At 45.6% G+C, this 27,089-nt stretch overlaps 1 protein-coding gene across 1 annotated transcript; it reads right to left on the reverse strand.

Annotated features, from left to right (window-relative positions):
• Positions 1-2,678: 2,678 nt before the first annotated feature.
• On the reverse strand, positions 2,679-26,712 carry LOC148045383 (maestro heat-like repeat family member 5). The gene is made up of 21 exons (XM_087715101.1): positions 26,659-26,712; positions 24,510-24,617; positions 22,423-22,539; positions 21,822-21,944; positions 21,118-21,267; positions 20,134-20,253; positions 18,264-18,343; positions 16,868-17,003; positions 15,410-15,505; positions 15,154-15,258; positions 14,501-14,636; positions 13,545-13,651; positions 13,071-13,220; positions 12,389-12,543; positions 10,264-10,411; positions 9,726-9,907; positions 9,354-9,491; positions 8,557-8,671; positions 4,953-5,096; positions 4,208-4,384; positions 2,679-2,874 (listed from the first exon to the last, which is right to left on the reverse strand). Exons 1-21 carry the CDS (start codon positions 26,710-26,712, stop codon positions 2,719-2,721), a joined length of 2,697 nt encoding a protein of 898 aa, XP_087571227.1. The 3' UTR covers positions 2,679-2,718.
• Positions 26,713-27,089: the final 377 nt, after the last annotated feature.

Raw genomic sequence — 27,089 nt, forward strand, 5'->3', positions numbered from 1 at the left:
ACTTTCATGGACTCAGCTGCAGCCTGAGCCACGGAGGCTTCACAATCCTCTTGCAGATCCTGGAGACCTGGAAGGAATCCAGAAAAGAAATGATTTCCAGGATCCACCTTGAGAACCAACTCTGATCAGCGACAGAGCTTCTGGAGAGAAAGTCTCCGCTTCAAGTGAGGGAACTTTGAAACTCACCCAGGAAAACTTCTTCGATTTGTTTGGAAGTCACCACATTCTGTTTCATGTATTCTGCACAGCAGCCTAGACATATGCAAAGAAAAGGTTGGTGGAGTTGGCAGAAATGGCTAAATCAACTGATTCAAGAAAGAAAATGCAGAATTCTTTTGTTTATATTTGGAAGACTTGCTTTGGGACTTTATGGGATGGTCCCAGGAATTGGGTCTATCTGGAAAGAATTTCATATGACTCATATTTATGATGGTTGCAGAGTTTTGGGGGGGGGTTGTCACCTGATCACTTTTTGCAACCTTCGGGCGAGCAAACTCCGGAAGGAAGCCCAATTCACTTAACAAACACGTGACTCACTTAACAACCACAGTGATACCCTTAAGAAACCGGGCCGTGTGTGTGTGTGAGAGAGAGAGAGAGAATGGTCAGCATGTCTGGCCTTAGGAAGCCCGCCTGCCCTGGTTTTTCCTCCCCTCATTCCAGAGTTTGCATTCGGAGTTACCAATTAAGAGGGCAGCTGCCTCTCGGGATGAAGAATTCCGGCTCTTCAGGAATTTCAGCATCTGCTTCAACATTACCGGCAATTTTTCCTTGCATCGATTGATCTGAGGAACACATGGCCACAAACAAGGCAATGAACTCTGTAGCTTCCTCTTTTTTTCTTTCTACAGTTTCTAGTCCTCATGTCCTCAACAACAATGTCTTCCATAACATATTAAATTTTATTATACTGTATCGTATTGTATTGTATTTTAAACTATAAGATTGTTATACTATACTATATTTTATTATACTAAATAATATTATTATACTATATTGGATTTTGTTAGGCATATAATCTAACGGTTGGGTTGTTAATATATGAATCATGTAACAATGCTGTACCTGTTTCTTTAAATAATGGTGTAAATGTGATTGGTTGCTGTTTCCTCAAGCGGCCATAAGATGGAGCCAGAATCACTGTTAGATGCTGATCTGATCTGAGTGTTTGGAAGCTGGCTGTTAGAAGTGTCGTATAGTGATCAGCGTGAGCTATTGTAAGTTTTGCAACTGGGGAGCTTACCTAACAGACTTGACTGGACTGGACTAGACTGGACTATTATACAATGCAATACAATATAATATATATTACATTATATAGTATAGTATATCGTAAGTATTAGTATAATACAGTTTTATATTGTATTATATTATACACACACACAAACACACACACACACAGACACATACACACACAAACACATTTATGTTATTAAAGACAGTTTTATCCAAGTAAAAACCATAAAGGAAAATAAAGAAAAATACTAGATAGTGAAAAAAAAATAGAAGAAGAAAAGGGAAAGAAAGATGATAAGGAAATGGCTTCTGATCTTATTAATGCATTTATGTTTTGCCCTCTTTACATCGTAATTTCCCTTTTCCACAAACTACCATTTCTGATCCTCAAACGCACAAATCAGTAAGGTTTATAGTCCTCATGGTGGCATGGAACCTCTGGTGTTCCCAAGGGAGCAACAACCCAAGAAGAATCCCTCTAGCCAGTTTAGTCTAGTGGTTGAGGCATCAGGCAAACAAATCAGGAGCCTGTGAGTTCTAGTCCCACCTTTCTCATGAAAGCCTCCTGGATGACTTGGGGAGTTCTAGTCCTGCCCTTAGGCATGAAAGCTGGCTGGGTGACTTTGGTCCAGTCCCTCTCCCTCAGGGCAGCCCACCTCCCAGGGTTGTTGGGAAGGAAATTAGAGGATGGGGAGGGGGAGGAGAAGCATTAGGGACGTCCACCATCTTGAATGATTTATCTAAAGAAGAAAGGCAGGAGAAAAAGAAAATATATTATACTCTAATCCGGAAGAAAAGGAACCAGCTAGGCTCCTACTTACCACCTCCGAGCAGATGCTGGAATACATGCTCTGGAGACTGGTGTAAATCTCGTAGTCAAACAAAGTCTCTGGAACCTCCTCCCACTTCATAAAGGAGATGCAGGAGATCAGGGTGTTCCTGGAGATCTGGGCCAAGGGAGGAAAGGAGGCGTCAGAGGAGCCGGTTCTGAGGTTGTCCATCTTCTGCAGAGAAAGCCCAGCCTCCTCCTTGCTCAGGGGTGGGAAAGGGGATGAGCCACCCCAGGAGGAAGCTATGGCAGGGCAAGGGGGCCCCCGAAGACCAGAGTTCCCCACAATTCAACCCTGATCATATTATATTGGTACCAGGGAAACCATCAAGAAGAAAACAACCCCCTAATCCAAGAATGACCCAACAGAAAACCTACACCCACATCAAAATGATCCAGCATTAAGCAGAGATCAAACCCTCCCCTCCAACCTACTGATGCTGTCACCTAGTTGGGTCCGGAACGGCCTGCTAGAAAACAACCAGGTTCAGAGAGCACCAAGGACCTCACAACTTCAGGTTTGCAGAATTTCTTTGCCTTTTCCAGAGGGTCCACATGATGCAACCACATTGCTCTGAGTAAAGATGGGGGTACAGCGTGGTCTCATGGAGAAGGGAGCATGAAGAGAGCAGGAACTTAGTTGACCCCGCCCTTCAACTCACCTCTCGGGTCCAACTATTAGCCAACTGGATTATGAGAGGAATCAGGTTGTGCAGGATGGATTTGGTCAGATTCCCCTCTGCCCTCTTGACCCCTTTTAAGACCAGGCCAAAAAGGGTGATGGAGGTGTTGCGCAACTCGGTGTCCTCCTACAAGGAAGAGAAATGTGTCAGTCCCTCCAATAGCATTTAGGAAGTGGGAGGTGTTGTGAGAACCTAGAAGAACAAACTGCAACACACACTTGAGAGACCGCCTCCTGCCAATTACCTCCTCGAGACCTATTAGATCTCATAGATTAGGCCTCCTCCGAGTGCCATCTGCCAGCCAGTGCCGGCTGGCCACTACGCGGAGGAGAGCCTTTTCTGTAGCAGCTCTGACCCTTTGGAACGATCTCCCTGTGGAGATTCGTACCCTCACCACCCTTCAGACCTTCCACGCAGCCCTCAAGAGCTGGCTATCCCGTCAGGCCTGGGGGTAAAGATTATAATTCGCCCCCACCCGAATGCTGAATGAATGTTGTTTATTCTTTTAATTATGTGTTATGTTATATGTTATTGTATGTATCCCTCCCATATGTTGTTAGCCGCCCTGAGTCCCCTCAGGGAAAAGGGCGGCCTATAAATAAACTTATTCTTATTCTAATTCTAACAGTCAGCTGAGCAAAATCTGAGAGCAGAAATTTCAGGCGAGAAAACGTCTCACATTTGATTCTCCTTTGTTTCCTTAAAGAGAAAGGCAGGGAGGGATCCACTAAACCTACAATAAAAGCCTTCGTAACTCCCATCCTCTTCATCTGATCTGCCTCAGTTTCCCACTCACGAGACAAAGCAAGGGGAGTCTGGCAACTGTTTCTCTAGACAAGGCCATGCCAATGGTTGGCCATGGGTGTAAAAGGCTTGCAGACCAACCTCTATGGTGTGATCGAGGGGTTCCCATCTTTGCAGCTTTCAGATGTGAGGACTCCAACTCCAGTATGCTGGCTGGAGAATTCTGGGAATTGAAGTCCTCACCTCTCCAAGTTGCCAAGAGGGAGAAATACTGATGGAGACCAGAGTTTCCCAATCTGAGCAGCTTTCAGATGTGGGGACTTCAACCTTCTCAGGCCAGCAGAGTTGAAATCCACACACCTTAAAGTGTCTGAGATCAAGCAACACCAATCGGGATTTTTAATAAATATGGAGGGTGATTGATGGTGGTTTGGTGAAGCTGAAGAGAGTGGCAACCTTCATTCTCTTCCACCTCATCTGGCACTTCTCCAGCTCTCTGGAAGGGCTCAATGATAATCTGCAAGCTCACACACTCTTTTAGATGAGAACAACACAGTTGTTGCTGAACTATTTCTAAGACTTTTTGATAAAATTAGAATTCTTCAGATGGTACCCAGGCGATCTTTGTGGAAGAAAAAGAGAGAAGGGAGGGAGGGTGGGAGAGGAAGAGAGAGAGGGGGTGGTGGATTAGTTTGTTGTGATTTGGTTGACGTACATCAGCAAAATAATTCCCCAGGACCGGAATAAGGTTGACAGCTTTCCATCCATAGGTTTGAGCATTCAGATGCCGGAAAAGGAACTGAAGCGTCCGGAGTGATTCTTTTGCTACAGACTTGTCTGGGTGACAAGCACAGTTGACCACAGGGACTAGCACCGGCTCTAACATCGTATTCTGCAGGAAGGAGGGAAAAGAGGGAACGATTAAACATGGTCACTGGAGTTCTCTGAGTCTAGGAATGACAAACACAGAGAAGCCCACAGAACATAGAATAACAGGGTTGAAAAGGAACTTGGAGGTCATCTAGTCCAACCCCCTGCTCAAGCAGGAGACCCTACACTATTCTGGACAAATGGTTGTCCAGTCTCTTCTTGAAAGCCTCCAGTATTGGAGCACCCACAACTTCTGGAGGCAAGTCGTTCCACTGGTTAATTGTCCTTATTGTCAGGAAATTTCTCCTTAGTTCTAGGTTGCTTCTCTCCTTCATTGGTTTCCATCCATTGCTTCTTGTTCTGCTTTGGATGTCCTCCAAGAGGATCTGTCTCCAAATTGATCCTTCAGATCTTCCAGGGATGCCTCCATCTTTGTAGAAGAGAGGCCACTGTAGCTGAGGGCATCCTCTTTCTGGTGGTTGTCTTCTTCTCCTCCTTCTACCCTTCCTAACCTTGTAGAATTCCTAGAGAGTGAGGTCACACCTGCTGCTCCCTTGAAAGTCCCTCCCTTCCTACCCCCCATCTCTTACCTCAAAGGGGTGCTGGAGAAGATACCCCAGACCACGAACAGCAAATATTTGGATGAGGGGATATGGCTCAGCCATCCATTTTTGGAGGACCCTGAGGATGTCCTTCATGATGAACAAGTGTCCAAGCTCCGGGTGAGAGAGAAGCTGGGGAAGAAGAGTGGAGTGATGGATTATTAACCAAGCAAAGGAAGAGAACTTTCCTCAGAGCCTCTATGAAGAGATGCCACATTCAGCCATTATGGGGAGAGGAAAAGAAAAGACAGTCCTCATATAGTGATGGCGGAAAGTCACCATGGCACTGATAAAAGGGACAACTCCATTTTTCAGACTCATGACCATTGATCACAGTCACCTGATCAAAAATTGGGTACTTGACGGTCCGTATTTATGACGGTCACAGTGTTTCTTTTTTTTTCTTTTTTTCTTTTTTTTAATTTTTAAACAAACAAAATAAACATATAACATAAAACCACCCTCCAGTCACATACAGTATGTCAATTGGTCACAAAACTCCTGTGCCTCCTCACCATAGTCTTCACTTACAATTTATATAGAATCTCATATTATCAATCTAATATATATGTATACAATTATTATAATTATTTAACATTTATTTGGCTATAGTTATTATTACTTCTTTATGTGAGATATTCTAAATTTAGAATAGATTTATATTATGACATTTCATTACATCATCCTAAAACCATCCAGTAATATTACATCTTTACATTGTATTCTATATAAAATTATTGATCTGTGGTTACAAAACTTTCATGCATCCTCTCCATAGTCCTCACTTACAATTTATATAGAATTTCATTATTAATCATTTATTTGACTATAACTATTATTCATTTTATGCGTAATATTCTAACTAAATTAGTTTTTATTATAGCACTTCATTACATCATCCTGTATCCTTCCAATAGTTGTGAAATCTTATATCTCTTGCCATTTGTAGTATTTGTGTTCTAATTGCTTTCTTGGTAGATCTTATATGGACTTCTCTTGGCAACTTGTTTTTCATTGCATATCTTGTAAAGACTTGAAACCCCTCGTCTGTTCCTTGCATCAACTTCACTTTGGTTATTACCGATGCTTCTGCCAAAATTTCTAACATTAGAGCTGCCCAATTTTTTTCCTTTTTTCTTCTATATTTTGGAAATCTGATCTATCAATCTCCCATAACAATATTCCACTCTTGTCTTTTCCAACCTCAATCTCCTGTCAATATCACCAATTTTCTTATCTCTTTGTTCATCTTTTTCTTCAATTCTTCTGTTCTTTGTTCAATATTCTGCATTCTCTTTCTTTTCTTTTTCGTGTTGCAACATTCCTCCAGATAGTATACACTGCCACTATATAGAATCCAAGGCTTTTTGATTAAGTTCCAAACAAGTTCACTGCAATTCTTCTATCTTTCAAGGCTTTCTTTTTACTGATAGTACCCCGGAGGAGCACCTGTATAAACAATCCATGCTCATCTGCAGTGACGTGCGGTGAAGGATACCGTTGGTGAGGCAAGAGCGGTGAGTCCCTCCCCAGCCAGCCAGCACTCACCCCCACCCGACCTGCTTCCTGCTTGGCCGGCCGGCTGGCCGGCACAAAGACAAACCGCTCTTCTCATCCCAGCCAGCCAGCCACCCGACCTGCTCCCAAGAATGTCAGCGGGGACGGAGGAGGTGAGGGGCGAGGCGGCAGAGCGCGGCAGCGGCGAGAAGCAAAAATATTTAAAACTCTTTCCTTTCTCTCAGGAGACTGGGGAGGCTCTGCCTCCCTTGCCTCTAGTGACTGCACGTCCCTGCTCATCTGTCTATCATTTTCAATAAAGAAGCTCAGAGACCTTGAAATGTAAATCAAATGTGCAAAGAAAAAAAAAGAAAAACAATGTTTCCAAGCCTCCAAGCCTCTAAGTGGCAGTGTAACTTCTTTTCTTCTACTTTTACTCCCCTCTTTATATTCCAAACTTCAGGAGAAAAAGAAAAGTTTTTAAAAAGAATATGCACTAGAGAATTGAAAAAAGAAAAAGAAAGAAAGTAGTAGAAGAAGAAAAAATCCAGTCCAGTTTAAAAAGTAAGAAGCGTTTGAAAAAAATTCCATCAATAAAAAGATTAAAGAACAGAGGGTGTGGGGCTAGCTGCCAGGACGAATGGCTGCTTGAATGGAGAGCTCCATGAAGAGCAGCTGGATCTGGCATCCGGAGGGGTTTCTGGAAAGACTTTTGTAAACCGAAGATTTCCTGTAGGGAAGACTGAAGAGAAGGTTGGTTTGGCACGACCATAGCAGTGGTGGGTTTCAAAAATTGTTTGAACCTACTCTGTGGGTGTGGCCTCCTTTGTGGGAGTGGCTTGCCGCCCATGTGACCAGATGGGAGTGGCTTGCTGCCCATGCGACCGAATATGAAGATGCCGACGACACTTGTCAGAACCACCTTAAATTACCTCACACACAGAACTGGCATGCATAAGAATGTGATGTAAACCTGTTTTTTAAAAGGCATCTTTGGTTTGGGTTAAAAGAACTTCAACACATGCAATAAGCGAGAAGCTGCAGGAGTCGCGAGTGGCTTAACAGATTCCTGATCTTGGAGGAAGGTATTTTTATTCCAAAACAGCTCAAGAGATTAAGATTAAGGAGTAGGGTGGTTGTTTTTTTAATCCCCCCCCCTTTATTGTTTTCTTATAATATATGAATCTGTTGATATATAGACTATATCACCCCTTAATACTCCTTAAAATTGATTATTGAGTAGAGGAAGAGGGAAAAGGAGAGGGAAAGTGAGGAGAGGGAGAGGAAGGAAGGAAGGAAGGAAGGAAGGAAGGAAGGAAGGAAGGAAGGAAGGACTGGAGAAAGTTACGAGGGAGAGAAGAAATCGTATCTTTGTGATGTCAGCTTCACATGCTAACGGTCGCAGTGTTTTGAGGTTACGTGATCCGTTTTGTGACCGCCTGATAAGCCAAGTCAATGGGGAAACCAGATTCACTTAACCGTGTGACTAACTTAACAACGGCAGCAATTCACTTAACAACTGTGGCAAAGGAAGTGGTAAAATGGGACAAAACCTGCTTAGGGACTGAGCAACAGAAATTTGTGGCTCAGTTGTGGTCATAAGTCGCTCAGTTGTGGCTCAGTTGTGGTCATAAGTCAAGGACAACCTGTAGAAGAAAATCACTGAAATATCTGGTTTATCCTAAGTTTATGACCACGGCATTGGCTTGAGGGTTTCTGCGATCACTTAGTGACCAGTGGAGGTTCTATGACGGTCTTATGTCGAAGACTACAGAATGGCAATACAAAACTGTCTATAATGCAAAGAGGAAACGGAATTTGGGGTCATTGAATCTTCCTCCCTCCCTCCCTCCCTCCCTCCCTCCTTCTCTCCAATTCCATCGATTAACAGAGTAAGAGGAGACCTTGGAAGTCTTCTAGTCCAACCCCTTGACCAAGCAGGAGACCATCTACTATGTCAGACAAACAGCTGTCCAGTCTCTTCTTCAAAGCCTCCAGTGATGGAGCCCCCACAACTTCAACTTCCTAATCATAAAGTCCCCCTGAATCCTGCACAACTTTCCTGGAGTTCCACAATGTTGTGGTGCATCCTCACCTCCGAGAAGAACACCATGCCAATTGTCTTCTCCCTTAAGTCGGGATGGTGCAGGTAGGTGTTGGCATGTCTGAACATCATCTTCATCTCCACTTTATTGTATGCAAAGAGTTTCCTAAAGATCAAATAGGGAGAAATCAGATAAGATCTGCTGGTGAGTGAGGAGAAAATCACCAAGCTAGAGAAATGATTATCTGAATTATGGATAAATGAATTACTCAATGAATTAGTCCATTTACAGAATTTCTCACCCTCCCTCTCTTTTTCTGTCTTTCTCTCCCTCCTCCTCCCTCTCCTTCCGTCCCTCCCTCTACATCTCATTCTCTCTCTCCTTCTGTCTCCCTCTGACACTCCCTCTCTTTCTCTGTCTTTTTCTTCTTCCCTCCTCTTCCTCTCTCCCTCTCCTTTCTTTGTCTCCCTCTCTCTCCCCCTCCGCCTCCCTCTCTTTCGCTCTCTCCCTTCCCTTCCTCTCCTCTATCTCCCCTTCCCTCTCTCTATATTTCCTCCCACTCAACCACCCTTTCTTTCTCTTTCTCTCTGTGCCTCTTCTTCGTCCTCTCCTTCTGACCACCCTTCCTCTCTCTTTCACTCTCTTTCTCCCTTCCTCTCTCCTTTTCCTCTATCTAACCCTCCCTCTTCCTCTCTTTCTCTCTCCCTCCCCCTTCCCTCCCTCTTCCCCCTCTCCCTCACTTTCTCTCTCTCTCTCTGCCTCTTCTTCCTCTTCTCCCTCAGCCCTCCCCTCCCTCTCTCACCCACTGCCACTCAAGGCCAAGTTCTTTGGACTCTGAAGTTCTTACCGGACCAGGTGGAAAATGGCCTCAAACAGACTATCTGGGCTCAAGAGCATCTTCCAGCATCCCAGCGTCGTCAAATCTTCATACTCCTCATTGTATCCGGCAGACAGGATGAGGTTTTTGATCGCCTCCACTGCCGTGCTAAATCAAAGGAAGGGAGAAGAGTCGGTGCCAATGCTTCAGCTGATGCCCCCTGCAAAGGCCATGCTTCCCCTGACCCCAACCGGCCTCCCGCTGCCCTCAGGAGAGCTCCAGCTTTCACTTGGCGGCTTGTGCAACAACCACAAAACACAATAGCAAATCAGCCTCCCTTTATTTCTTCCCCTTTCAGTTATATCCAGTTGGATCCAGATTGGTCCCAGGAGATTTCCTTACTTCAAGAGGTTGATCTGTTCTGAACGGTCCATGACTCTGCTGGACCTCCCGGATCCACTCTTGCTGGCTCCCAGGAGGAAGTACAGCTGCGTGACCAGGGCGAGGAGCAGGTTGGAGAATTTGTTGGGGAGGAGCTCAGCAGCGTTCGGGAGGGACAGGAGGAAAGAGAGGGCATTGGTGGCCTAGAAATGGAATGAAGGGAGAGTCACCTTGGGCTCCCCAGTTTACTTAGATTCATCACCTTCTTCCTCTTCCCCAGAATCCCTTGCAGGGTGGACTCTGGCCAACTGAACGGAGCTGAGGGTTTACTGGCCAGATGCCCTTTCTGTTGCCAATGAGGAGTTTTGTTCGACAGATACATTCTCATTGAGCCCAGGAAGAGAAACATCTGCCTCCACCTAAAAAGGAGGAGGGGCTTATGCCAAATGACGCTCCAATTTTAGCCCCAGCAGTTTTCCCACTGCCTCCCTCTCCCCTTCCCTTAGGTGTTCCCCACCTCTAGATCCAAGGGAAAGAGAGCCACCAGTGGAGGGCTTACAGCAATGGGCATGAAGGACTTGCTATTCCTCCTTGAGAGGGCATCGGTGCTGGGGTCTTGGTCTTCCAGCCTTTTCATGAGGGGCTTCATGATCTTCAGATTGGCATAAGGGTCTTCAGCCAGTGCCTCCCAAATCTCCCTGGCATTTCTGCGGAGGGGGAGAAACCGATTGGGAGGGAATCAGATCCTTTCCCCATTTCGGAAGAGACGGCCAGCCAGAGAGATGACCCCCCACCCCCAAACAGAAGGAAGGATTGGAAAACCGAAGTCCAAATGAATGGCTCTCATGCCAGAAAAATATATATACACAGGTAGTTCTCGACTTACAACCATTTCTCCAGGAGCCATTCAAAGAAACAACGTCATTGAAAAAAGTGACTTATTCCCAGTTTTCACACTTTCCAGCATCCTTAGGATCATCTGACCAAAATTCAGACTCCTGGACAACTGGTTCAAATTTATGACCATCCCAAAGTCAAGTGATCACATTTTGTGACCTTCTAATAAGCACATTGAATAGTCAGATTCACTTAACGACCATGTTTCCCTCTTGACAACTGCAGTGATTCATTTAACGAATGTGACAAGAAAAGTCATAAAATATCTTTCAAAGTTCATTCCCATCTCGACCCTCATCTGATGTGACCTCCCACAAGAAGACTTCATCTGTGACACACCCATGGCCCATCAAAACATCCATCAAGACCCTTACCTGACACGACCTTTACTGACCTCCCCATCACAAGACCCATTACAAGATCCCCACCTGACACGACCCTCAATCTGAGGTGACCTCCCCATCACAAGACCCTCACTTGATATGATCCACACCTGACATGACCTCTCCATCACAAGACCTTCCCTTGATATGACCCTCACCTGGTCCATCAGAAGACCCATCAGAAGATCCTCACCTGACATGACCCTCAATCTGAGGTGATCTCCCCATCACAAGGCCCTCACTTGATATGACTCTCACCTGACATGACTTCCACATCACAAGACCCATCACAAGATCCCCACCTGACATAACCCTCAATCTCCACATCACAAGACCCTCACTTGATATGACTCTCACCTGGTCCATCAGAAGACCCATCACAAGATCCTCACTTGATATGGTCCACACCTGACATGACCTCCACATCACAAGACCCATCACAAGATCCCCACCTGCATAACCCTCAATTTGTGGTGACCTCCCCATCACAAGACCCTCACTTGATATGACTCTCGCCTGGTCCATCAGAAGACCCATTACAAGTTCCTCACCTGACATAACCCTCAATATGAGGTGATCTCCCCATCACAAGACCCTCACTTGATATGACTCTCACCTGGTCCATCAGAAGACCCATCAGAAGACCCTCACTTGATATGACCCTGACCTGAGACAACCCACACCTGATGTGACCTTTCCATCACAAGACCTACTGACCACACCAAGCCCTTACAGGCAGAAGATCATCAGCACTAGCGTTCCTTAAACTCCATTGAAGATGTTACCTTGCCTGGTAACAAAACATTTGGAAACCAACGCAGAAGCTTAGAGAACCAACTTCCACCCTCTTCCGCCACCTGAGCTCATTTCATTTCATTTCATTTATTAAATTTCTATGCCGCCCAATCCCGAAGGACTCCGGGCGGCTTACAGAAATGAAAAAAATTAAAAAGAATTATTAAAAACAATTGGGCACAACAAGGTTAAAAAGGGAAACTCAACAAACACCCAATCAGGAGGGGGCTGGACCTCAATCATGGGGTCAACAGCCCCAAGCCTGCCGGAAAAGCCAGGTTTTAATGGCTTTGCGAAAGGCCATGAGAGTGGGCAGGGCCCAGATCTCAGGGAGCAGCTCATGCCATAGGGCCGGAGCGGCAACAGAAAAGGCCCTACTCCTAGGCGCCACCAGCTGGCATTGTCCCGCTGACGGCACCCAGAGAAGGTTCACTTGTGCGATCTTATTGGTCTGAGGGAGGTATGTGGCAGAAGACAGTCTCGCAGATACCCGGGTCGTAGGACATATAGGGCTTCAAAGGCAACAGGGATTCACCCCATTGTAAAGGATTGAGAGACTCTGAGGAATCCAAGACAACAGGATGCCCATCTCCTTGAAGTTCTTCTTACCCATCACAGCCAACGGAGGATTCCAGCAATATGTCCACAACTTGGTTGACCCTCTTGGAGGCCAAGTGACATACGGCCTTGAGGGCGAGGGCTTTGGTTGCTGGGTGGGTAATATTCGGGAGACGCTGGTAGATCTCCTTCAAGATCATGGGTAGCTATGGCAAAAGAGAGATTGGAGGATGAGATTCAGTGTTGGTCTCCATTGGAGATGCAGTAGGGATGATAACTTCCACTCATTGGGGAAAATAAATTGGCCCCCACAATGTCAAAGTTTGCCCTACGTTTTTTTTAAAAAACTCCTGATTTGTCCAGCTGCCTGTGATATTTTATTTATTGGTATATTTTAGGAGATTTATATTGCCGCCTATTCGCACATGACGACTCAAGGCGGCTGACAAAGCCATAAAAACATCTGGAGCCTTCACCACTGCCACATTGGCTCACCAAATGTTATTTTTCATGAAAAAAATGGCTCCTTTGTTTTGCCCTTACCTTCTTCTGGGAGGTTTGGACAACTTTCTCAACAGCCCTAGGATCGCTCAGTGGCCTCCTATCCAGCCTTAGCCTTCTTAAAACCAGAAGAAGTGTCATCACTGAGCCAAAAAGGTCTCAGCCATTCTCATCTTTGTTTTCTACAAAATCTCCTACATCCCTTTTGCTCCAAACCCTGCAATGTCCTTACTTCCTTCATTTCCTCCTCATCACCAAACTCCAATAGGATGGCGTTGAGGAGCAGCCCCGCAGAGTGTGAGATGTCCACGTGTGTCAAAGCCCCCAGGGTTTCCAAGAGCAGCTGCGTTAGCTGCAATGGGCTGAGATGCTTCCCAAAAGCCTATCGGAGAGAAGGAAAGGAGACCATGCAGAGATGCCTTGAGCTTTGACGCCCTTCTCTTGAGACTTTGACCCAGATTGGGGGACAGCACATCGTGTAGAGATGCAGCCTTATTCCATGTCCTCCATCAGGTGGGATTCGGATGGAGTCAAAGAAGCCAACATGGCAGCTACCCTTTCTTCCTCCTAGGCATTGGGGGGAGGGGTACCCAAAGCCCAATCTTGGGAGAATGCCATCCCCACTGTGAGATTGACTCCTTTGAGGCTCTCCGGGTCAGGAGGAGGAGGAAAAGGAAGCCAGGCCAAAGGCTGATCCAAAACATACCTTCGCCATTTTGGAGATGTTGTTGTGGAAGATCCCAGAGCCCGAAACAAGGAATTCCTCCCTCTGCAAATGTACAATGTTCTTCTGTTTCTTGTCCATTTCTTTTGCTTGGGAGGGAGGGGAAGAAACCGCAAGGTCAGATTTTGGCCTTCGGAACCTGGGAACTTCCTTCGTCTGATGGTCATTTTAATCATAGCAAGAGAAGAGAAGATCTGGAGCTCAGGGTCGACCTGAGGGGTCCCTGGTGCTCTCTGACCTGGGGGGGTTTCCTTGCAGGTGTTTCATTGCCCAACTAGGGAACATCATCAGGGGGGATGACCATCAATACTTATGGAAGCACAGAGAAAAGATCCCTCCCTTCAAGTACTGATGACGTTACCTAGTTGGGTCATGAAATGTCAAGAAGAAAACCACCAAGCTCAGAGAGCACCAAGGACCCCGCTGTCCTTCTCCTCCTCTTCCTCCTCCTCTAACTCTTTTCCCTCTCTCTTCGCTACTTTCTCATTACCTCCTCTTCCCTTCCCTCTTGATTTCCTCCCCCACTCCCTCCTCCTCCTCCCCTTCCTCATCTTCCTCTCCCTCTCTTCCTCTCTCTTCCCTCCCTTCTCATCTCCTCCTCCACTTGCTGCTCCTCTTCCTCCTCCTTCTCCTCCCTGTCTTCCTTTCTCCCTCTCCTCCCCCTCCTTGCTCCCTGCCCCTCTCTTCATCGTTCCTTCTCTCTCCCCCCTCCTCTTCCTCCTCCCTAGCTGACTCACAACGTGAGAATCGCCTTCTTAAAAGGACCCCTGGCCCTGAAAAATGCCAATATCAACTGCCAATTCCAGGCATCTCTGCCAAGCCCAACGACCCAACGTTTCTTGGCTAAGCCACAGACTGTGCCACCCAATGCTCTCCTGGGCAGGGAGCATCCCTGGTCTTCTTGCAGCAAGTCAACCCTTGGAGTCCAAAGTTCTCACCCATTTTGCTCATGAGGAGGTGGTGCAGGTGGTAGGCAACCTCTGCGGATATCCGGCCAATTTCTGGTCTGCTGTCGCCAATGTGCAGGGCCAGCAAAGCCACCAGTTGTCCCAGCAAAGAAAAGTCACCTGTGGTCTAAAGAAAGGAAGGGGAAAGGAGGGGAAAGAGGAGAGAGAAGGGGAGGGGGCTCATGAAGCTTTCAGCCGGCTGAAATCAGGGAATAAGAACCACAGAACCACAGAATCTTAGATACACAGAATGATAGAATCATAGAATTATCAAATATTTGAATATAAGAATCTTTGAATCACAGAACCTGAGAATTACAGAATCTCAGAATCTTTGAATCACAGAACCTGAGAATTTTAGAATCTCAGAATCTTTGAATCACAGAACCTGAGAATTTCAGAATTTCAGAATCTTTGAATCACAGAACCTGAGAATTACAGAATCTCAGTATCACAGCATGACAGAACCGCAGTGGCTGGAAGGAACCGTGGAGGTCTTCTCCTCCAATCCTCTGCTCAAGCAGGACTCCTTGTATCCTCCTGGTCACATCCCAAAGGTGCTTTTCCCAAAAGGCAGCTGGACTTTCTTGGGGGGTTTCCTTTCTTTGAAAACATTTTGCTTCTCATCCCAAAGGGAGACTTACATCGAAATTGACATTTTCTAAAACGAACTTGAAGAGGTGCTTGATGGCCTTGAGGGCCCTCCATCTCTCGTGGCTCTTGGGAGAATCGATCCAGGGATTTGTGTGCTGCCAGGGGAAACGAAGGAGAGGGAGGAAAGGAGGAATGGGTCATTCCCAGTTGGAAGAGCCACAGACTCCACAGGGGGACAGAAGGGCCAAATCCAGCCTGAACATCTGGCTGACCGGGCGACCCACCCCAAGAAAGATCTCTCTTTACCATCAGGATCTCCTGCAGGGCATCCAAATTGGGAGCTTCAGACAGCAATCCGGTCAGCATGTTGTTGCAGGCAGTGGCTATTTGATGATAGAAATCCTAAAAAAAAGGAGAAAATGTCAGAAGGAATGAGGGGCGTTAAGGAAGGAACGGCTCCTGAAAGAGGCAGAAATCCAGAGGTGATGTCCCCTTTATGACTGGGGCACTGCAGCTCCCAACCTTCCTGAGCCAGCCATGGAATTCTGGGAGTTGAAGTCCAGAGGTCTGCAGTAAATGGAGTGGCTGACCTTGCAGGGCCGTTTTTTCTTCCTTAACAGTTCTGGGAGATTCAAATACAAGCAGTCCTCATCTTACGACCACAATTGAGACCAAAATTTCCATTGCTAAGTGAGACATTAGTGAATTTTGCCCCCATTTTATGAACTTTCTTGCCACAGGGGTTAAATGTATCACTTTGGTTGTTAAGTTGGTCACACAGTTGTTAAGTGAATCCAACTTCCCTATTTACTAGTCAGAAGGTCACAGTAGGGGTGTCATGTGACCCTATAATACTCCGACTATCATAAATCTGATTCGGTTGCTAAGCATGTGAATTCTGAGGGTTATCTGAGACTACCTAGGAATCAGTGGTGGGTTTCAAAAAATTTTCGAACCTACTCTGTGGGTGTGGCCTCCTTTGTGGGAGTGGCTTGCCAGCCATGTGACCTGGTGGAAGTAGCTTGCTGACCAGGTGTTTTCTCTCTCTCTCTCTCTCTCTCTCTCTCTCTCTCTCTCTCTCTCTTTCTCTCTCTCCTTCCTTTTGTCTCTCTGTCCCCTTTTCCTTTTTTCTTTCATCTCTCTCACTTTTTCTTTCTTTTTTTCTTTATTTATTTCTTCCTTTCTTTCTCTTTGTGTGTGTGTGTGTGTGTGTGTGTGTGTGTGTGTGTCAGTGTTGGATTTCAAAATTTTTTGGAACCTCTTCTGTAGGTGTGGCCTGCTTTCTGGGTCCAATGGTGGAACCTCTTCTAAACGTTTCAGTGGATTTGACGAACCAGTTCTACCGAACTGGTGCAAACTGGTAGGAACCCACCTCTGCTAGGAATCATAGCTAGTGCCTGCAGACCATGGTTGCTCTGCCCCACCATGGCCCTTCTTTTGTTGTGGGGCAAAGGGAGGAGATGGGAATTGATCTTGAGAAGATCCTTCAACCAGAAGATAAAAGAGAAGTGGAGGAAGAGAGAAATGATGGGGAGGAAAAACCCCTGGAAATGTTTAGGGCTTCAAAATAGGGACTCCTGGGATCCAGAAACGTAGAACGAGAAGGGGAAGCAGACTTTCAAGACCAAAGAGGAAGGGACAAGCCAAGGGGACCTTTGGCTCGAGGGATGGATCCAGGGCTGTTGAGGAGATCAGGAATCCTGTTCACTGCATCCTTGTTTCCAGGTGGATCCCCTATTGCTTTGCTCCATCTGGACTGCTCACCTGAGAGTGAGATGATGGGGGTTGGCTATCTGTTTTCATTGTGGCTACTTTGAGAGCTGGCAATGAAAACACCTTCCGGATGCTTTGGTTGACCACTTCAGACCTCACCTCAGAGTTCAAGGAGGGCTTCATACGGCTGATTAAAGACAAGAAAAGAGGAGGGAGGTGTGAGGAGATCCTAGACTCAGGGGGCTAAAAGGGACCTTGGATGTCTTCTACTCCAACTCTTGCTTAATGGTCCTTAAACCATCCCAGTCAGATGCTTGTCCTCTCTTTTTCTGAAAACCTCGAGTGATGGAGAGCACACAACATCTGGAAGCAAACCCTTCCACTGATTGATTGTTCTCAGTGTAAAGAATCTTCTATCTATCTATCTATCTATCTATCTATCTATCTATCTATCTATCTATCTATCCATCCATCCATCCATCCATCCATCCATCCATCCATCCATCCATCCATCCCTCTCCATCCATCCATCCATCCATCCATCCATCCTTCCACCCACCCACCCACCACAGCCCTGATGTGTCCTCCTATGGAAAGTTATCACCCCGCCCTCTCCCAGAAAAATGAAATATCCTAGGAAATATTGAAAAGTCAGAATATTTCCCTGGATGTGAAAAGGAAGAGAGAATAGCTCCCTGCAGCTTCCTGCCCCCACCCCCTTTATCAATGGGCCATTAAGATGACCAAGCTACTCCCTTTACATAATAAAGAATCCTCCCCTTCAGCTCCAAGTGATGGGATTAAGGCATGATGATACTGGCCCTTTACCCAATTCACCCAATGGCATCTGAGAACTCAACCAAATCTGGATTCAAAACGCAGCCTAGAGAGGTGCCCCTGCATGGCCCCATGGGAGTCTGACAACCAATCAGAATACATTTGTTACACAGGAACAGGAAACAGAGGTGGGACTGAACAGGTTATAAAAAGCCTAGCAAGCCCCTCCCTCAGCCCTTCTCTTCTTCTCCACCAACATTGAAGCACGTTATCACCTTTTCTGTTCAGGACTCAAGCCATGTGCTCCTGTCCACCATTAAAACCATCTTTCCAAGCAGCCTCCATGTCTCCAATGTCTTATTCCTCACTTGGAGCCGAAACCAGAAGGACATTTCTTCCAGCAAATCAATGAAATGGAGTTTGAACTCCTGCTCTCCTGGATCTATCTATCTATCTATCCTTCCCTCCCCCTCCCTCCCTCTCTCTCTCCATCCATCGAACCATCAATCCACCCACCCACCAGAACCCTGATGTGTTCCTCAATGAAATGGAGTTTGACCCACCCCCCATGCTCTAGAGCACGGGGACTTTCCACGGAAATCCCATCACTTGGTGCAACTCCAAGTTCCTCCTCAGCTGGGGGAAAGATGAGGGTGGTGCAGGTACATACCTCATGCAGGTGATGGTGACGATGGCTTGATGGAGAATTGTGACAGACAAGGGTATCAGGGGCTCATCTTCAATGACTTCCTGAAAGGAGAAGGAAAGACGTGTAAGAAAGCTCCTGAGATGTGGCCACCATCCAGCTGGCACTATTCCCATCTCTACGCCTTTCCTGGTTGACATGGGAAGTCCTCAACTTACAACTGGTCACTTAGCCACCATTTAAAATTATGACGGATCTCTGCAGGATCCCTCTTAGAACTAAGGGGAAATTTTCATTTCCAAATAGCCATTTGTCTGAAGTGGTATAGGGTTTCCTGGCTGGACTAGAGGACCTCCAAGGTCTCTTCCAACTTTGTTCTTCTAATTCTAACACCCAAGGACTACTTATGACCCAGATTTGAAGTTCTGAGAGGCTCTTCTTCCTCAGGGATCATAGGATCATATTTTGGTCGCTTGGGAACCAGCCTGCATTGATGGCAGTTTGCAGTGTCTCCTGACCATGGTTTAAGTCAGGGATGTGTAACTAGGGCTTCACTACGACCTGTGAACTTCAACTCTCAGGACCCCTAAAGGCCAGAGAATTCTGGGAATTAAATCCACCGCTCTTAATGTTATACACTTCCACCCTCTGCCATTCTGGACATTGGCTGTGTAGTTTCTTCTAGAAAGTTTCAATGCATTTTTTTTCTTCCCCTAATTTCCCATTTCTATTTTTCATTCTACTTTATATATTAAATATTTGTCTATCTGTCTGTCTCTCTCTCTTTCTCTCTCGCTCACCATCCATATCTATCTATCTATCTATCTATCTATCTATCTATCTATCTATCTATCTATCTATCTATCTATCTATCTATCTATCTATCTATCTATCTGTTGTGACCCAGCAGGAGCCGTTGGAGCTGCCACCAGACTCTGACAGCGAGGGGCCCGATGAGTCGGCTCTGGAGGATGTGGAGGACCCTGGACAGGGTTCCAACTCCAAGCAGGGCATAGAGAAGCTGATTGGCCACCAGGCGCCTGAGCCTTGGACCAGTGGGGAGGAAACAAGGGAGAGTGAGCCTGAGGTCAGCAGTGAGTTGTTCCTGGATGCTTGGCACTGAAGAGCTACTAGGCGCCAGGAACAGTTGCGCAGTTACAGGAGGTAATTGCACTCCTCTCCAGACTATAGGCTCCTCTCCGGACTATAAAAAGGACTGCTTGTACACACGACCCTCTTGCAGAAGTTAACGCATTGATTAAAAGTTGGAGAACTTTTGTAACTAGATTGGCAGGCTGGATTGCTGCCGAGGCTTGTCTGAGTTGCTGCCAAGGTCCTTATCTGTTGTTATGCTTGGCTTTCAGCCACCGAGGTTTTGGTGTCTTGCTAATAAAGTACATTCCATTTAAATTTGTCTTGGCATTCGTTACTGGATGGAGGAGGGGGTCAGAACTCTATCTATCTATCTATCTATCTATCTATCTATCTATCTATCTATCTATCTATCTATCTATCTATCATCTATCTATCTATCATCATCATCATCATCATCATCATCATCATCATCATCATCATCATCTATTTTTCTGTCAGTCAGTCAGTCAGTCAGTCAGTCTGTCTGTCTGTCTGTCTGTCTATGGATATAAAAATAAATACTAATAATAAAAACAAAGGAGTTGCCAAATTCACTTAACAACCGTGTGACTAATTTAACGGCAGTGATTCAGCTAACAATGGTGGAAAGAGAAGTCATACAATGGGGCAGAATTCAGTTAACAGCTGTCCCACTTAGCAACAGAATCGTTTGGGGCCCAATTGATTAGAACTAAATTCAGTTCAAATTCTCTTTCAAACTTAAATGCGCCAGGAGCACCTGCCCCCCGTCCCCACTTACGATGATCTTGGTGACCAATTCCTGTTTCTGGGGCAGATGGAGGTCTTGCCTCCTGCTGAGGGCAGCCGCTTTGGTGACCATGATGATGGACCTCATGAAGGCTTTCTTCAGGCCTTCGTCCTGGGAAACCCAAATGGGAAGAGGGTGAGGTGAGAAGACACCAGAGGGAAGAGGGTGCATCTATTTATTTCAACCTTTACATAGCTGACAGTTTTTTCTTGAACTCCGGGGGGCTCCCAATCAAAATACCCCCTGGACATTCTGGATTCTAGTCCCGCCTTAGGCATGAGAGGCAGCTGAGAGACTTAGGGCCAATCACCAAGAGATGGAGAGTTCTAGTCCCGCCTTAGGCCTGAGAGGCAGCTGAAAGACTTAGGGCCAATCACCAAGAGATGGAGAGTTCTAGTCCCGCCTTAGGCATGAGAGGCAGCTGAAAGACTTTGGGCCAATCACCAAGAGATGGAGAGTTCTAGTCCCACTATAGCCATGAAAGTCAACTGTCTGAGCCAATCACCAGGAGACTGTGAGTTCTAGTCCCACCTTCAGCATGAGAGCCAGCTGGGTGAGTCCACATCTGGCCCAGTTCTTCTCTTTCAATCCAACACACATCACAGGGTTGTTGTGGTTGTGTGAAAAGGAAGAAAGAGGATAATGCGCTGCCTTGAGTGTAATGAATGTGATATGACCATAGATAAAGAAACCCCTAGCATTTCATCATCTCCAGGGCAATTGGAACAGGAAGCAGATCTGAATGGGAGGCATAACTGGGAGCTGGAGGTCACTTGTTTTAAACTAGATTCTCCGCAGCAACCTCTAAGAACTGCAGTCAGGTTGTCCTTGTTCACCAAAAGGGGATATTTGTAGCTCAGGGTTGAACTGTGGAGCCCTTGGTGCTCCCTGAGCTTGGTTGGTTTTTACAGACGTTTCTTATATTTTTTCACCATCAACTGAAATCCAGAGAAATTCCAGTGGAAACCAGCCTACCTTGTTCATAGTGGAGTACTGGACAAGCATTTCGGACACGATGGGTTGGATGAAATCACCCAGGTCTTCAGGGGAGGCTCCCTGGGCTGCTTGTCCATAGCAGAGGATTAATGTTGTCCTAATCCTTCTGTCAGACACATATTGTGGGTCCTGCCAGGACAAAAACGAGGGGGTCAAACTCTCTTCCAAAGCACCAGAAGACAAGACAAGAAGCCATGGATGGAAACAGATGGAGATTCTTAGTCATCCAGGTCATGGTTGTCCCAAAGGGGCTTTTTCCAAAGGCAATTGGACTTCTTTTTTTCCTTGAAGAGGTTTCGCTTCTCATCCAAGAGGCTTCTTCAGTTCTGACTTTGGTCAAAACAGAAGAAGCTTCCTGCATGAGAAGCGAAATGTCTTCAAGGACAAACAAAGTCCAAGCCCTTTGAAAAAGCACCTTTGAGTCTACTTGAGACGTTTGTTGGACAATTCATGATCTTCTCTAGACTTATAAAATGGTCCTCCAGGAGATGGAGGTGGAGAATTTCCAGCCCCACCTACAATCTCAGCGCTGGTCTCAGGTCTTTGAGATCTATGACTAGCCTGAAGAGACCAGATCGCCTGGAGCATCCATCCTTCTAAACATCTAGGACTTTCCTTCCCAGAATCCCCCAGCCTTCTTCTCTACTGAGTTTTGGACCTTGGAACCCCATCCCTTGTCTTACCTCATGGGAGTCTTCCAAGAGAGATGGTCTCTTGGGCTGTGCGATGTTACCGACCTCCCTGAGAACCAAGAGAATTTCGGGAAGATGATGGTGTGCAGCTAGGTGGATGCTCTCCGAGATTCCCTAGGCAAAGCAATGCTTGTGAATTAGGATATTTGCATTTTCTTTTTTTAATCATCCTCTTCCTCCTCCTCCTCCTCCTCCTCCTCCTCCTCTTTGCAAGCCCCAGGCCCTTCTACCACTGATGAAATTACCTAACTGGGTAATAAAATGTCTGCAAGAAAGCAATCAAGCACACAGAGCACCAAGGACCCCACAGACTTCTTCCTCCTACTCCAAAAACCCCACAGTTCTCCTCCTCCTCCTCCCCTCCTTCCTTTTCTTCCTCTCCTCCCCTCCTCCTTCCTCCGCCCACTCCTTCTCCTCTCCTATTCTCTTCTCCTCCCTTCACCTCCCCTCTTCAAATCCTGTTCCCTTCTAGAACTGATGAAATGAGTTGGGTCGCAAAAGGTTTACATTTCTTGTAACCAAGCTCAGAGAGCACCAAGGACCCCACAAAGTTGCAGGTCTCAGCCCCCACAGGAAGCCCACTCCCACTCACCTCTCTGTCTGTCTCGTCTTCAAGTGAGATTGCCAGAAGCTTCTTGAGGTGATCTTTTACAAGGTCCTTCTGCTTGGTATTCCTCAATTTGAAGCCATAATATTTGTACAGGTTTATCTGAAGGTTGGAAAAAGAGTTTGTGAGTCTGAGGGAGCTCCACCCATCATCCAGGAAAAGGAAGAACAGGACAAAGGATGATCAGAAAAGGAGCAAGTGTGGTCAAGCACAGGGCCATTTCCAACTAAGCATGGCTTACCCGCCATGGCCCACTCAGTAGGGAACAAGAGTTGCACTAATAGCAGTGTTCCAATATCTCAGGGTGGCCGCAAAGAAGTGGGAGTCAACCTATTCTCCAAGGGACCAGAAGTCAGGACGAGAAGCAATGGATGGAAACTTATCAAGGAGAGAACCAACCTAGAACTAAGTAGAAACTTCTTAGTGGAAGATCTTAGTAGAAGATCTCCGAGGTCCCTTCCAACTCCCTTATTATGTAATTCTGTGACTAATCAAGGAGAACTAAGGAGGAACTTCCTAACAATGAAGACAATTAATGACTGGAACAGTTTGCCTCCAGAAGTTGTGGGTGCTTCTTCACTAGAGATTTTTAAGAAGAGATTGGACAACATTTGCCTTAAAGGGTATAGGGTTTCCTCCTTGAGCAGAAAGTTGGACTAGAAGACCTCCGAGGTCCCTTCCAACTCTCTTATTATGTTAGTCTGTGACTAATCAAGGAGAGAACCAACCTAGAACTAAGGAGGAACTTTCTAACAGTGAGAACAATTAACCAGTAGAACAGTTTGCCTCCAGAGGTTGTAGGTGCTGCATCACTTGAGGCTTTTAAGTTGAGATTGGACAACCATTTGCCTGAAATGGTAAAGGGTTTTCTGCTTGAGCAAGGGGTTGGACTAGAAGATCTCCAAGGCCCCCTTCCAAGTCTGTAATTCTAATATTCATTTGTCTCTCTAATATCGAAGCATCAAAGAAAGGATGCATAAGCATCAAAGAAAGGATGCCAAAGGAGAGACAAAATGAAACGACAAACGTTAAAATGACTTTTAACATTATTGGAAAACATTTGAATTGTTGAATTAACCCACAGCCAGTTGGCCGTGACTAGTGGGCAGTGTAGAGTTGGCTACAGGAATTTGTCCTCTTTTTTTAAACAATTTTTATTTGTTTCTGAACAAGGACAAACAAACACAAAAATAAAAATAAAAAAGCCATCTTCCATTACAAATTGTAGAAAGTGTGTCAGTTGGTTACGGTACTTCCATGCATCTCTTCCATAGTCATCACCTGCTTTTCATATCAAATCACATATTTTAAATTCACCTATATTCATGTATATTGCAATTATTATATCTCAACATTAATTTGACTATAATTGTTTTTACGTCTTTTTATATATAATATTCAAAATCTAGACTAGGATTATATGATAATATTCCATTAAATCATCCTAAAATCATCCAATCGCAATACATCTTTATAACATATTCTAGATAAAGCTTTTAAACCTCCTCTCATAATCTCCATATATTGTTTATATAAAATATCATATTATCAAACTAATATATCTATAAAGATAATAAATGAACCTGTTTGAAGTTTATTAAAATAGCCTTGAACCCTACAGTGGCAGTATCTGAAAAATTGAAAGAATGGCCCAGCAGAAAAAAAGAAACTGTAATATTGCAAATGATTATGTTTGAAATTCAAAATCTATTAGTTGTGACAGAGAGAATTGAAGAGATTGGAGAATATGGAATACAAAACAGAAAAATCTGATGGAGAAACTGAGGATGTTTAGCAAATGAAGAAAGTGAAGGACAGAATTTGAAAGATGGAAGGACAAAATGAGCAAAGAGATAAGAAAACTGTGGATACTGACAACAAAGTGAGCGGGGTTGGCAATGGCAAGAGCGGAATATGGAAAGGGGAGATGGATGGATTGGAACTCTACCCTAGATTTCAAAGCACAGAAGAGGAAAAGAGATAAAAATTGATGGAGATAAGCAAGTTGTCCTCTTCTGACCTTTGTCTAAGACAACTGGCGCCCTAAAAGGGGAAAAGCTCAGCATATTTACCTTCTCTTTAGACAAGAAGTAGGAAGTGCTTTGTTGCCTTGAAAGCTTCTGGCTGATGGGCTGCCATCCACTCATTTTCCCCCTGGTGACTTTGTGGTCTGCAGGAATCTGCTTTGACAACAACGACAACAAGGACAACAAAAAAGAAGTTGTGAGGAAGTGAAGGAGCAGAGGAAGGAAGAGGTTTTTCTGTGTTTCCAAGGGGAGGGTTGGTCTCCCTTCTGCCTCAGGGTGCATCGGATCATTGATTCGACTTTTCTAGCTGGGACAGACACGAAGCCCCTAAGAAGGACCATCCGGATTGCATCAGCTGGAGCCAAGAGAGCTTTTGAGAGGAACAGAAGGAAAAGCTCTGCCACAAATGGTGAGATGAAGTGTCTGGATTTTTTTCCTCCGATTGGAATGGCCAGGAAGCAACCAGTCTCCAGAGGTTGGTAGTCCTTGATTTATCAACATCTACAACCTGTGAAATTGCTTCGTCGACTGATGACCCACCTTGGGGGAGGGGGAAACAGGGTCAGAGCTAGCACGCAAAAAAGTGAGGTCAGAGTTGGCTCCATTTGGATGGGATGGATATGAAGCTCCTAATAAATAACTGGATTTCTTTTGAAGGTTGGGTTGAGGCTCATGATTAATTCGGGCATCCCTCACATAGGGAACATTGTCAGTAGTACAAGGGAGTACAAGGTTTTCAGAGTGGAGGAGAAGAAGGGTTTTCTTGCAGATATTTCATGGCCCAACTAGAAAACATAATCAGAACTAGAGGGGAGTGAAGTTTGCTCTCTGTTTATACACAGTAGCTTGCCCCAAATAAGCAGGGAGCAAACATCACACTCACCAGCACTGATGATGTAGTTGCGTCATGAAATCTGTGTAACTAAAGAACCAAGTCCAGGGAGCACCAAGGGCCCCATCTTCTTCTTCCTAGCGTATTCCCACAGGTGCAGGGTCCAGTTTTGGATCATTGAGGGCCACTTAGCTCCGTCACCTGCATCACCTGGGAGAAGGCCTGCAGCTTCCGTATTTTTGTTGATGGCCTCTTGCCATCCTTATTTTGGATGCCCACAAGGTCACCAGTCACTGACTTCTAGTTGGTTGGCAGCCTTGGCCACAGTGGAAGGTGCTGCTCTCGGGACGTGTCCTTATCAGCAGAGTCAGACTTCTCTCATCTTCTCTGTAATTGGTGCCACACCAAAATGTGGTCAAATGGTGTCATGTGTGATGTGGTCAGAAAGGGAGGTGCCCGATATCCAAGGGATCATTTGCATTTCCATGGCATGGAGAGAGACTTTGCTCCCTCCTGTTGCTGCCCAGCATTCAGGGCCATACAGTGCAACAGGAGGATGGTTCTCTTGTAGATCTTAGATTCAAGACGGGTTGGCATCTGTGTGTCCAGTAACACATCAGTGAGTTCTTGCCAATGCATCCAGACTGCACTCATCCTTGCTTGCACCTTTCCATTAATGTTCCCTTTTGTTGTGGCACTCCAGTGGAGCTGGCAATAGGGTGGGACAATGAGAAGGTTGGAGAAGAATATGGGTCAGTCCTGGGGACTGAGGGAAGCTCAGACGAGGGCTTAGGCATTCAGTTGGTTGGCTGTTTCAAGAGTGGGAAGTTCTGTTTGTGACTATAAGAGACTCCGTGCCAAGTGTTGCCTTGCCCTGTGTTTGGAAACTGATTATCTGGCAGCTCTCCAAGCGAGATAAGGTTCGTGTAGATAAATATTCCTCTGAAAGACTGTTTGCCAAGCCTGGCTGACTCTCAATGAAAGGAATTCACAGTTGTGACCAAGACTCTACTTCTTGCTTTTTAAGGAAGCCTGGGTCAGAAGACCTTTGCCTTAGAGGTGGGATCCCAGATATGCAAAAATCTCCACCTTCTTTGGGTTTTCTCCATGGATTGGGAGCGTTCCAGGGCTGGTGACAGACTCTAAGGATCGCATTGTCCTGATGTTCAGGAGAAGTCTGAAATGGTTGAGGCGATCATTCCATGGTCCTTCCATGCTCCTCCCACCAAGGGCCCCATCGTACAGCCACTTCTCCAGAACCACCTTTGTCTACTTTGGGGGTCAGTTATCTCCATCGTGGCAGCAGTGGCTTCCGCAATCTCTCCACAAAGGACTTCCGGGACCCCAGTGACCCCTGCTTACCTGGAGAGGATGAAGATGTTCCAAGATGGTATCCAAAATTTCTGCCTCCTCCATCGAGTCCAATATTTCTTTCTTCTGTCTGCATTTGAACCACCGCTTTCTTGCCCATAAATATTGGAAATGTTCATCCGAGAGTTCTGGGAAGGAGACACAAGATGAGATCGAGGGGCAATTGGGCAGGAGGAGCCTTCTTGAAGGGAAGAGGTTCAGGTTTAGGTTTAGGTTTATTAGATTTATATGCCGCCCTTCTCCCAAGGACTCAGGGCGGCGTACAACATTAAAAGAAACACATAATACCAAAGTTAAAACAATTTTAAATAGAATATCCCAAACCCAATTAAAATTGACAATGACATTTTTTTAAAAAAAAATCGAATTAAAATTAACAGTGATCAATAATTTATCTTGTTTTGTTCAGGAGAGGTTGGCTT

Source organism: Thamnophis sirtalis, unplaced genomic scaffold (assembly GCF_051295495.1).
Source record: "Thamnophis sirtalis isolate CommonGarterSnake01/CBP01778 unplaced genomic scaffold, rThaSir2_p1.2 scaffold_5, whole genome shotgun sequence".
Classification (NCBI taxonomy): Eukaryota; Metazoa; Chordata; class Lepidosauria; order Squamata; family Natricidae; genus Thamnophis; species Thamnophis sirtalis.

Bases quoted from the DNA above. Each gene is read 5' to 3' on its own strand.
- LOC148045383 (XM_087715101.1), bottom strand. From the start codon at position 26,712: ATGGAGGAGGCAGAAATTTTGGATACCATCTTGGAACATCTTCATCCT. The intron at 17,004-18,263 runs GTATGTACCTGC...GTCTTTAATCAG, and splicing joins GTCACCATCACCTGCATGAG to CCGTATGAAGCCCTCCTTGA. The intron at 12,544-13,070 runs GTAAGGACATTG...CTTTTGCCATAG, and splicing joins ATGAGGAGGAAATGAAGGAA to CTACCCATGATCTTGAAGGA.